We start from the raw sequence: 12,537 nt of genomic DNA on the forward strand, positions 1-12,537 counted from the left end.
GTTAATAGTGACATCTGATTGGAAAGATGCCTGCCCTTTGCTGCTGCTGAGAGCATCTCATTGTGTGTTCTGCCCAGATCCCAGCAGCAGCCACAGGGCTTGGAGATCATGAGAAACACTCTGGGCAGGCAGGCAAGGCTTGCTCTCCACACCAGGAGACCCTTGGGAGGATCAAATGACTCCAGGACAAAGGGCTCTCCAGGTGAAGTGCCAATTGACTTGCCTTTTCCAGACAGAACAGGGAGACTGCTGCACTCACTGCACCCTGAAGTCAGCCTGGGACTCTTCCCCTGGGGAAAGATGCCTGCAACTGCCTGTATCCTGCTGAGAATGAGACACCCTGGGACACAGGAGGAGGACAACGGCCAGTCACACTGTTGGGACTCTTCCCCTCTCTGTGGTGCACTCATCTAACCAAGACATCAGGCTTGCCCAGCACTTTGCCCTTTCCTGCAGCTCTCAGCTGTAGAAGAGACCCCCATGTGCCTGCCACCCTAAGGATGTTTGCTGTGGAGGCTCCAAGGACAAAAAATCCCAGCTCAGAAACAAAATTCCTGGAAAATATCCAGCTAGTAACTTTTGAATACTGGGAGAAGAAATGACCAGGCAACAGCCAGACTGACAGCTGCTGCCCCATGGCCAGCTAGCACCACCCTCTGTGAGCACTGCCAGCCCCTGGACGTGGGCAGGGAGCACCCAACCACTGACAGCAGCAGCCAAGTGATACAGGAACCATTCACCACCACAACTCCAGCTGGATCTGCCCAGCCTCTGCTCAGCTCCAGCCCACCCATCTGCGAGCATCTGCCCCCACCTCTTCCATGTCCCAACCCGTGACTGGGATCTGCAGCCCGGGGACTTGATGCTCCAGTTGCTCTGAGACAGCTCTTTCTGCCTCTGCAGGAGGCTACAGAAGAGCAGGATCAGGCCCTTGAGAGCTGCAGAAGGGATTTCTGCCCAGGAAGAAGCACTAATTGCAGGAAGGGAAGAGGGGAGTGTTCCTTCCTGGGGGCTGTGACTATCCAGGTGCCTGAGGGAACCACCCTGGGGCACATCCATGGATCAGAATAGGCCCTATTCTCCTTGCCTCTCTCAGCTTTCCCCCATGCTCAGGGGGTATCCCACAGCCCCAGGCTGCCCAATCCCCTGGCAGCAGTCCCAGTCAAACCAAAGCCCCAGCACCAACTTTGCCAGTACAGGACCTCTGTCACTTCCTCCTTTGCACCTCCCAGATGCCAGCTTTGCTCCCAACAAAGGGCCTGCTGCTCTCAGCACAGCAAGGAAAAAGCCAAGGACAGCAGCTTTCCTTCCACACCAAAGCTTCTCTCAGCAGCACAATCCCTTCCTCCTTCCCATGCTGCCACACAAGACAGCACTGCAAAGCCAAAGCTCTTGAGCATGGTGTGGCTACAGCAGGATAGCAGGGAGCCAGGTATCACAGCCTCGGACTGGCACACAGGGCTTGGCAGAGCTGGGGACAGGGAACTCAGAGCAGCTTCACAGGGCATGCACACCCAGCTTCTGGGGCACCTGGGCAAGTTGAATCAGACTCCAGCCACAGCTTGAGGCACAGATTTTCATGTGTCAGGGGCATTTCTGGCCAGGTGAAAGGGTAGCACGAAGCAGATGCCACAGGCAGAAGGATCTGGACCACCTCTCTTGAAGCAGTGTTGGCAGCATTGCCCTTCCCTGCACCACGTGTGGGGCACAGGCTCCTTCCCAGCGGCCCAGGCAGCCAGAAGAGCCCCAGAACTTGCCAGCTCATACTTGCCAGGACCAAGGTCTCAGATGAAGCCACTCCACAGGAGCAGGGAGCCCTCTCCAGCTGCCTCAGGGCAGAGGGGCCACCCCAGGGCCAGAAGGCAGAGCCATCTCCTGGCCCCGCGGCTGGCTGCTGGCGCGGGTGGGAGTCCATTACGCCAGCTCCATTAGAATTAGTGGGCAGTGGAAACGAGCTCTCGGCTCTCTCCTGATGATTTTTTGATGATGTTTTAAAGACTGAGCTCCGTGAAGAGTTGCTGAGCAGGGCTGGGTGGGAGCCGGCTCTGCTAATGGGCGTTAACCCCACGACCCAGCTCCAACGCTGCCCGGCAGCGAGTGCTCAACAGGGGCAGGACCGCACCACAGCCCCGCCAGCAACCCAGGCACTGAGCTGAGAGGGCCTGAGGACAACTGCAACCACTGCAGCCCTCATGGAGTCAGCCCTCAGAAGCCCACTGTGCTACAGGGGGAGCCAGCAGTCGGTGGGGAGCCCCCTGCCGCCTCTCCAAGCCAGCCTTGGAAAGAAGCACTTCCTGAGGGTCAGCAGATGAGCGTCACAGCACTGGGAGAAACGGGAATGGAGGCATCCTGCATCACTGCCGAGAGCCAGCACAAGGTGAAAGGAAGAGCCCACCGAGAAGCTGGGGTGGGACACAGCTCTGCTGGCCAAGAGCAGAGTGGTGAATCTGTCACTGTCACCTGCAAGAGCAGCAGGAGTTGGAGAGGAAGGGAAGCAGCATCCTGGGAGCTCATCTCTGTGCTCAGCGGGGGGAGCACAGCTCCGAGCAGAAGAGCTGTGCTGGGTGGCTAAAAGCACCTCAACTTCAGCACTTTCTGTTCCAGAGAGCTGGGCAGGAGGAAGCTCAGCATGGAGGATGGGCAGGAGCACTTCCACACCAGCACTCCAGGCACCCAGGCATGGAAATCCTCCTATGCCAGCTCCTGGCTGGCTCCTGCCTGAGCAGACAGGATGCAGCCCCTGCCTGGCACACAGGTCAGTGTGGGACACCTGCCCCTGCATCCCAGCAGGTTCTGGAGGGAGGAGCAGGATGCCACTCAACATCTCAGCATGCTGAGCCATGCCCTGTTCTTGAAGCAGAAGCCTCCTTTCCCCTCCACTCTCCCTGAGCTCCCAGTTACATCCAATCTTATCACTCTGCCCCTTTTCTGCTCCCATCCTTCCTCCCATTTTGCTCTGGGGGAGCACAGGTGCCTCTGGATGCCAGGCGAGTGCATGGCCACACAGGGACAGTGCAAGGAGTGATGCACGGCAGGGGACCAAGGGCTGGTCCTGCCTCTGGCAAACAGAGTCCCTGTTCCACAGATGCCAGGTCCACGAGGAGTGTCCAGGAGCAGGGCAGCCAGCGGCCCCCCAGCCTCAGGATGCTTGTTTGCAAGCTGCCACTGTACCAGATCGTTATGAGGTGTTTGGGATATCAACAAATTAGCAGGCGTCTGGGAAGAGAAGGATGCGGCACCATCCGTAAATGTCAGCTGGCTGCCTCCTCATTTTGCAGATCATTAAACCCAATATTCCCAACCTGTATTAGTGCAGCAGGGACAGGCCCTCCGCAGCCGCGCTGCCGGCACCGCCACTGCTGTGGGGACCCTGCAGCGCGCCTCGTCCCCGCGCCCCTGGAGCTGCCGGTGCCCCTAGCTGAGCTGGCACATCCCCGCCGCCCTGTGCTGGTGGCACACTGGGCAGGGGGCAGCAGGGTGGGGAGGGCTCTGTGCGGGGTGGGTGTGTACATGGACTTGGGCTCGGGGTGGCAGAAGAGAAGGGGCTCCTGAGGGGCACCACAGGGTACATGGTGACGTCACTGCGAGGGACCCAAGGTGTCACTGCTCTGTCCACGGGGGCACAGGTGCCATAGGGGGTGCATTATGTGTGCACACAGCACGGTGGGGCTGGGGGGGTGCAGAGGGGCCATGGTGGGTGTGTGCACACACTGGGGACAGGAGGGGGGTCACCCTGTGGGCACAGGAGGAGGGGCACGGACAACACAGGCTTCATGGTGCATGTGGAGGCTTCCACCAGACGCTCGGGTGGGGTCCTGGGTGTGCACACAGAGGCCTGAGGAGCGGTGCCCCCAGGAACCAGAGAGCTAGGGGCTGTGGTGCTGCTGGGGATGAGGGACTGGCCATGGCGTGGCAATGCCCGGGCACGCCTGCTGGGCTCTGTCATGGGGAGCGTCTCGTTAGCGCTGGATGGAGAGGCCTGGCGGAGGAGCGCCCGGGCGGCAGGAGCGGCGTGGGGCAGGCGGGGACCGAGCTGCGGCAGCTGGAATCCCCAGCAAGCTGCTCAGCCCCGTGCCCAGCCCGCGGGATGGGCCCCGGCAGCCCCTGACAGTTGGCATTAATCACGCGGAGTGCCCCAGCACAACTCTGTACCGGCCATCAATTTCCCCTGGGTTTTAAAACTAAAAAACAAAGACAGAGCCGCGTCGTTTGGCCACCGCTGAGCAGCACATTAAGGGGCTGTCAGCTTCTCGCCATGCACCCTGCATCACTCTTTAAGCACATGAGAAGTTCATTATCCCCCGAGCTCTGGCAGCCAGGGGGATGCTGGTGCAGGGAGCGTCGCCAAGGTGCTGCCGTCAGACGCGCCTGGCGAGCCGGGGGTCCCGGGCACGGAGCGGGCGCAGCACCAGTGGGGCTCTGGGACGGTTTGTGGCCGGACAGGGCGCTCCCGGCCACGGCGCTTTGCTGGGATTCCATCTCCAGCACACTCCCCCGCGATGGTCCCTGAGGCCGGGGCGGTGACGAGCTCTCTCTCAGTGAGGAGCTCCTCCCGGGGCTGCGCGGCGTCCCCTGACAGCCCGTGGCAGTGGGTGCTCCCTGACAGCGCTCCCTGCCGCGGTGACATCCCCAATACCACGCTTGCCATACTTTGCTGATGCTCCCTAGCAGCCTGACACGGCACTCTCTTTAACATGCGGCCATGTAAAAAAGCAACAGCTCGTTTGATTTATGATACTTCAGAACAACTAAGATTCAATTGCTCCGCACGTCCCTGCCTCTGATTACCTCCTAAATGAGATAAACTGATGGCAATTTATCCCCAGACCTCACCAACTTTCTCAGGATGCTAACCTGAGATGCTTGTGCCCTGCACATGCAGGCATTGGGATGGGTGCAGCCGTTGGGATGGGAGCCTCCAAAGGCAGCCTGGCTGCAGCCCAAGCCATCTGCTCCTTCGTGCTCCCGTGCTGCTGTCACCAAGGGCTGAGCCTGACACCATGTCCAACCCAATCCAGCTGCTGGGGTCTGCCCTAGCAGGAGGCTTTGGGGATCCCAGCAGTGATGCTCCCCACAGTGGCAGGGCCATGCTGATGTGAGCTCATGGGAGAGCATGGCTGGTCACCAGGCTGTCCCCCACCCTCCTCCCAGGGTGCACCCTCTGTGTTGGGATGCACCCCACAGGGATGGCAGCTGCACCACAGCTCTGCTGCCCACACAACTTTCACCATGTTGGCTATGCCAATGCCAAAAGCAGATTATCCTGCTGTGAAAAAACCCTGCTGTAACTGTCCAAAACCAGCTAAAAAAGACACAAGGAAGAACAGGACAAGCTTATGGGCACCAGCCCATGACACAGGTCATCAGTCATGCCTGTGATGTGGGGCAATGCTCAGCCCCAGGTTCACAGCTGGAAGCAGTGGCTGACCAGTAAGACACCGGGACAGGACCTCACACAGAGGATTGTTATCTCTAATTTCCTTGCTGCCAGCTTCCACTCTGCTGCAAGGCTGCCATGCAGGACCGTGAGGATGACAGAACTGACCCAGCCCTTGGAAGCCCAGCTTTGCAGTTGGATCCCTTTTCCAGTCAAGCAGATTACAGAAAAGATACTTCCAAGGTAAGTTTTTGACAAGCCAACCAAAAGGCAGCACCCTCCTGTACAGCAGTCCCGTGTGGAGACACCAGGGACCACTCTGAGCCAGTGTGAGCCTGGGAGGAGCAGCTCCTGCCCCCTCTGCCTGACCACAGCGCTGAGCCGGTGGATGCTGCACCATCCACTGACTGAAGAAGGACAGAGGGACTCAGACAGACTGGATTCAGAATGGAGAGGATGGGAGAGACAGAGGTGGGATGCTCATACTGACTGCAGATCACGGATGTCCCCTCTGCTCTGCTGTGCTCTGGTACCTCCTCACATGGTGTTTCCACTGCTCCCTTCCCACCCTGCTGCCACGTGTCCCAGCAGCAGCAGCAGCACTGCAGAGGGAAGGGAGTTTTCCCTTTTGTGGTTCCCACCCCACCCCTTCTCCTGCTCCTGATTCTGGTGCCAGAGGCTTCTGGCAGCAGGAGGAGCAACTGTGTGCGAGGTCTGTGCAGTGACAAATGAAGTTTGGTAACTGACACTTCACTGGCAAATGAAGCTCTGTGGTGATCAATGCAAAGTAATGCACCTTGCAGGAAAAAGTGACACTGCTCTGGCACCTGGCAGGGCTCTAAATCAGCTGTATCAGCCCAAGACAGGGCCTGGATGGCACTGCAGATGGCACACTGTCTCTGCCCAGCACACCACTGTGGCTAAGGACCAGGGCAGGAAATAACAGACAACATTTCTGATGCTCTCACGCACATCTTGTGGCACCACAACCTCAGGACACGGAACCTCAGCTGTGCCACCTCCCAAAGATGCTGCAAACAGGGGAGGACAGCCAGAGTGAGCCTGTGTCTGAACAAAACCCCTGTGAAACAGCAGAGAAACCATCCACAGACTGGGCATCCCAGGAGGAAGCAGACCATCATCTGCTCAGCCCACCTGGATGCAGAAGGCCAGGAACTCTGCCAGGCGAGGGGGTCACACTTCTCTTGTGGACAAGCCACTGATAGTTCAGACTTTGAGCAGTGGTTACTCTGCATTACTGCCTCATAAAACTGTTTTCACATTTAATTATCTTTTCTGCTAAAAAACTGCGTTGTTTTATGTAAGCTGAGATCCCAGACTGCACCTCCTCACACACTGTCAGCTAAGAGCCTGGCAGGACTTGCTTCCTTCTCTGGAAGCACCGGAAGCATCACTGCTGTGCTTCCCAGTCTTTACCTGCTCAGCTGGACACCTTACAGTGCACACCACAAACACAGTCCCCAGGCCAGGGTTGGGACCTTCTTTACAGCTCTCTCCAGTGTTTCCAGGCTCTCTTGCCTGGTTGGACGCAGAAAGTGTGGGTGCAGAGTCCTTCTCCTCTCTGGCACCCCACATTCCAGCCACACAATGAACCTTTCTGTTTGCCAAAGCCCCACACTGAGAGCTGCAAACCCAGAGCTGGTGTGGGGAAGGGCAGCAACGTGCCCAAAGAGTCACCATGTGCCCAGAGTTAAGGAGGCAGCAGCTGTCTAATAGGATGAAAATGCAGAGAGTGAATGCTTCCTGCTCTCCTTGAGAAACCCAGCATGTGCTACAGGCTGGAGTGATGTTCCAGATGCTGGAAGCCACCACCACAAAGGGGAAGCTGTCCTAAGCTCAGTGCTTTTCAGATGCAGAAAACTACAACAGAAAAGACTGAACCACAGAACTACCCAACTCCTAGGCAGATGATCACCACCATCATGTTTCTAGGAGACAGAACTTAGAGAGGGCTGTTCTGCCATGGGCAAGGGAGGCTGCAGGTCTCCAGACTGCCCTGTGGCTGGAGCCAGAGGCCAGGCCAGCTGCAGCATGCTGTGTCAGGTACAGGCCAGCAATTGTAGGGCTGGAAATGTTCTGGTTTGTTCTGCAGCAGCTGTTACCTCCAAACACTTCTCTTAACCCCTTTCCCCTGCCTGTAGCCATCTGAACCAGCTCTTTATTTTGGTTTACTACAGAGATTCACTCAGTGCTGGGACAGGATGGCCCAGGATTACACCAAGGCTGGAAGTCTGAGGATGACTTTTTCCACAGAGGCTAACTGCAGATGCAGACTTTCGAGAAGGCAGCTGCCACCCTAACCTCTACCTGGATAAATCTGGGTGGCTTTGCACAGTCAAAAACATGTCTCTGTGCCTCACAGGCTCCCTGCCAAACTCTGAGTCCCTCTCCAGAAACATGGAGACACCAAAATATCTCATGAAAAAAAACGAGTACTGTTATCATAGGTGAAGCAATGCTTCTGTGTCAGCTGAAACAGAAGAACTTCTCCAGCAGATTCTCCTACCTTCTGTGGCCGTGCTGGGGCCATCAGGCCGAGTGGTCCCTGTGCTCTTTTTCCGGCGATGCTTCTTCCTGTTGGCATGCGGTGACGGGGGCGGCTCCAGCTTCGGGCTGGCAGCGCTGGAAATGTTGGGGCTGGAGCTGAGAGAGTCGGCAGTGCCGTTAGCTGTGGACAGAGACAGAGCAAGTCATGTGCGGCCTGACAGCTACAGCCTGCTCCTCCTGGAGACAAACACATGTCCTGGGCATGGCCCCGCTGCTGGGCCTGGCTCAAGGTGCACAGCCGCACCAGAGAAGACAGCACCCAGCTCAGCCCCATGGCTGAGGGCTGGCAGAATCCTGGGGCTGGGTCAGGCTGGACATGGTCTGCCCTAGGACTGACCCAGGATTATCACACAGGGGCAGTGCTGGCGCCTATGCTGTTGGAACAAGAGTGGTGGCATCATGGGGGGTAGCTCCATATGCCAACCCCTTGGTGCGTCCCCACGGGTGCAGCTCAGCAGCAGGGTCCTCACAGGGTGTGACACACATGTTTCAAGGAAGGGACAGTCCCAGGAGGTGCTGTTGGCCCCCTCAGGCACAGAGCCAGGCCCCAGGCTCCGCAGTGCCGCTGTGGAAGCACCGCTCCCCCCGGCACTGCTCTGCCAGCCGGGGTGACTGGGGTTGCCACACTTAGGAACCTAAGCATGATGGTCTCAATAGGCTTCCGATATGGAGCTGAAGGAGCTGCATCCCCAGCAGCAACGCACCAAATTTATCCTCAATCATACTGTTCCTTACAATTAATAGCAGAATTAGAAACAATCAGGGAGCTGCCTAATTACTGTCAATTAGAGCGCGCTAATCAAGCTCCGATCACACACACACACGCTGCCGCTGCACTCACCATTAAATGTCAAATTTCATTAGAGACCAGCAACAAAATCAAAAGCCTGACATTCAATTTCAGCAGCACACACAGCGCAGGCTTCCAATCAGCATAAAAATGCAGACTCCGGGGAAGGCAGCGAGGCGCAGGAGCCCCCGCCGCACCGTTAACCCTCTCCCAAATGCGCTCCCGCTCCCCCTGCGGCCCGGGGGCACGGCCACAGCCCCGCTGACCGCCCGGGCAGCTCCCGGCCCTCAGCCACAGCCCAGTGTCTCCCAGCCAGCCCCAGCCTCCAGCCGCCAGAGAGCTGTGGCACCTAAATGAAGAGAGTGATGGCAGCGCCCAGCCAGGGCAGCGCCCGTCAGCAGCAAAGACCGCAGCCACCCGCCCGGCCCCTCTCCTGCTCCAGCCCAGCCTCTGCTCTCCTATTTCAGACTGGGCTGCTCAGACCAGGGCTTGGTCTGTCTCTGTGTGGCAGAACAGACACCCAGAAGTGGATTGTGGAGGACAGACAGACACGAAGCAGTGGGTCAGAGAGGGACACAGGTGGTGGCCAGGAGCTGCCCCACACAGAGGTCCAGCAGGCCAGTGTCCCCCTGGCAAGGCTGGGACAGGACACAGCACTGGAGCTGTTCCAGCCCTGGTTTCTGCTGCACTTGACACAGACTAGCAGGGTGTTTCTGCTGCTATTTATCCACAGGGAAATAGCTCACCCTTGACAATTAAGAGAGATAAATCTAATAAAAGCAGACTCTGGTTTCATAAATATAAATTACTGAGCCCCTTCAGCAGGACTCTACTCGGAGCAGGTGTGAGGCACCTTCATCTCCCAGCCTGGATGTCACAAGGGACCTGAACTTTCTCATCTGAGGCTACACGTGGTGCCTCCAGCCTACTTCTGCTGTCCACCTGCTCACCAGGATATCCCCCAGGCTGAACCCTGCACCACCAGCATCCTACCCACCCTCAGGCTCAGTATGAGGGTCCCTGCACCTCTGCAGCTCCCAGGTGACCCCCTGAGAGCTTGACACCTCCTGCTCTGTGCACAGAGGTCACCTGCATCCCTGCTCTGCTTCCTGCCCAGCAGCTAAAGTCATCAAACTGAGACCTGCTGGGAACGGGGCTGGGGTTGTGCTGAAGTGCAAGTGGAACGTGAGTAGAACAGTCCCTCAACAAGATCAGGTGTAGCTTATTCTCCTTCTTTCCAGCTTGGCTCAGCACTGCACTGGCTCAGCTCAGCTCAGCCCTGCAGCAGAGGGGTGGCCATGCTGCTGTGGCCATGTCTGTGGGACACTAACACAGGGCACAGGGTACAGTGCAGTGGGGCCACCAGCCCTGGAGACACACAATGAGCCCTGGAACGCCACCCACCCCTTTGTGTCACAAGGAGAAGCAGCAGTGTCTGGGCTCCTGTTGGTGTCAGCCTCCAGGTTATTTTGCATAGAAGAGGCAAATGCTTTGGGGGGGGTCACAAGCACACCCAGGCCAGAGCCAGGGCAAGCAAAATCACCTTTGCAAACACACTGAGGGTGCCAACAGCAGTGCTGCCCATCTGCTGTCTGCACGAGGCAGTGCCAGAGCACAAACGTAGGGCACAGGTCTTGTGAGGAGCGGCTGAGGGACCTGGGGTTGTTCAGCCTGAAGGAAAAGAGGCTGAGGGGAGACCTGATTGCTCTCTACAACTCCCTGAAAGGAGGCTGGAGCCATGTAGGGATTGGTCTCCTCTCTCACGGAACAAGGGAGAGGACAGGGGAAAGGGCATCAAGTTGCCCCAGCAGAAGTTTAGGTTGGACACGAGGAACAATTTCTTCCCCTTGAGGGTTAGCCAGGCCAGGCCTAGGCTGCCCAGGGCAGTGGTGGAGCTCCCATCCCTGGAGGGGATTTAAAGCCGTGGAGATGCTGTGCTGAAGGTCACGGCTTGGTGGCAACCCGGCAGTGCAGGGTTAAAGGTTGGACTCCGGGAGCCAACCAAACCCATTCCGTGATTCTTTGGGGGTGTGCCCAGGCAAGACACGGCGGCTACCCCCCTCCCCCCCCACCCAGCACAGCTCCGGCCCTGCGGCATCCCAGCCGCCGCACCTGCGTCCGACACACGGCTCGGGAGCCGCGGTCCCTCCAGCGCCGCGGGGGCTGGGGCTGCCCCGCCGGCCACCGCGTCCCGGGCGAGGAGCGGAGGCTGCGCGCACATCAATGCTCAGCGCTGCGCCCCGCGCTGCCGGCCCCGCGCTGCCCCATCAGCAGTAACCGTCTGATTAATTCGCTTCCAGCAGGGAGCTGATGGGGCCAATGATGGAGCCGCTGCATCAGGCGCGCTGAAATTGATAGTTTTTCACAGTTACAAATGAGGAGGCTCCTCAGCTGCAAATGGCGCCCGCACAGTCGGACTCCGGTAATGATCATAAAGAGGCTCTCTCTAAACTGCGAAAGCCCCTGGGAGCGCGCGGGGGGCGGCTGCCGCGCTAATGAGAACTACAAGGGGCGAGCAGGCATGGAAATGGCTCCTCCACTCTTGATGTGCATTTAACTGCTTTTTTAGTGCGGCGGCAGAGCCGGGAACGAAGGAGTGATGAATGCAGCACAAAAGCATTTATTTTCCAATTCGGCAAAGTGGCTACGTTGGGAAATGTATGAATTATTTTAATTCACTCAACTGTCCTGAAACATCGTGGAGAGTGGGGAGGGGGGTGGGTTGGGGAGTGGGCCATGCTCGCTGTCTGCTCCGGGGACAGGAATCACTCCTCTTCATAGAACCACACAATGGTCCCTACCTTAAAGATCATCTCGCTCCAACCCCCCTGCCACGGGCAGGGATGCCTTCCACCAGACCAGGCTCCATCCAACCTATCCATGAACATCTCCAGAGAGGAGGCATCCATAACCTCCCTGGGCAACCTGCCCTGGTGTCTCACCAGCCTCTCACCACCTTCATTTGGCTGCCCCAAAGTCAGGGAGCTGGGGGTGCCAACGGGGTGCAGAGATGGGGGAAAGCAATGGTCACCCCTGGCATGGTGTGCTGAGAGCAGGGCAGGTGGAGGAGGGAGGTCAGAGCAGTCCTGCCACCAAGCAGCAGCCCTTGGTAAGATGGAGGGAGCTTTGCTGTGCCCAGCAGGAGTTTCTCCCCAGCTCTGAACACCACCAGCTGACCGTCATGAAGGTGGACAGCCTCAGGGCCCCAAAGGCTGCATCCAACATCTGTCAGCAACCTATAGGCTTACAGCCACAGGACCACCCCAGCACCAGAATCATCGTCCCCAGGAGCTGCAGCCAAGGGGAGCAGGGTCAGAAGTGGTACTCACAGGGGTTGGGGCAGCTGCCAGGGATGGCCACGGCCTCGTTCCACTGGTCTGCACTGGAGACAGAGTAGGAGCGCTGGTGCATGCCGTCCGGCTTGGAGCTGAAGCCCACCAGGTTGATGCCGCTGATGGAGCGCTCTGAGTGCAGGGAGGTGCTGCTGGTCGAGTGGGGAGCACCTGCAGAAGAGACACAAACCTGGCATGGACCAACTCCCACTCTGAAGCATGGTGCAGGAAGGAAAAGCTGTCCTGATGCAACACGCCCCCAGCTGGCCCTGCATGAGGACAGACTCTGTCGGGGTGCCAGCCTACCACCTTCTGAAGGTGCTGTGAAAAAAACCCTGCCCACCACATGCCACTTCTTGGAGGGGCACCCAGCTGGATGGATTTCAGTGCAGCACCCTGGGACACAGAGCCTGGCACAGAGCTTCCCCTCTGGATGGATTTTGCAGCTGGAGTTCATGGTCTGCTCAGTT

The 12,537-nt window shown here is 58.1% G+C and overlaps 1 protein-coding gene across 2 annotated transcripts in view; it reads right to left on the bottom strand.

The window, feature by feature from the left end:
• AGAP3 (ArfGAP with GTPase domain, ankyrin repeat and PH domain 3) overlaps positions 1–12,537 on the bottom strand; it is a 102,032-nt gene that overhangs the window by 7,660 nt on the left and 81,835 nt on the right. For both annotated transcript variants that reach the window (XM_054171178.1, XM_054171176.1), the window contains exons 12-13: positions 12,065–12,238; positions 7,905–8,066 (exon numbers count right to left, since the gene is read on the bottom strand). In XM_054171178.1, the coding sequence (XP_054027153.1) occupies positions 7,905–8,066; positions 12,065–12,238 (336 nt within the window). The remainder of the gene's footprint in view (positions 1–7,904; positions 8,067–12,064; positions 12,239–12,537) is intronic.

Source organism: Dryobates pubescens, chromosome 21, assembly GCF_014839835.1.
Source record: "Dryobates pubescens isolate bDryPub1 chromosome 21, bDryPub1.pri, whole genome shotgun sequence".
Classification (NCBI taxonomy): Eukaryota; Metazoa; Chordata; class Aves; order Piciformes; family Picidae; genus Dryobates; species Dryobates pubescens.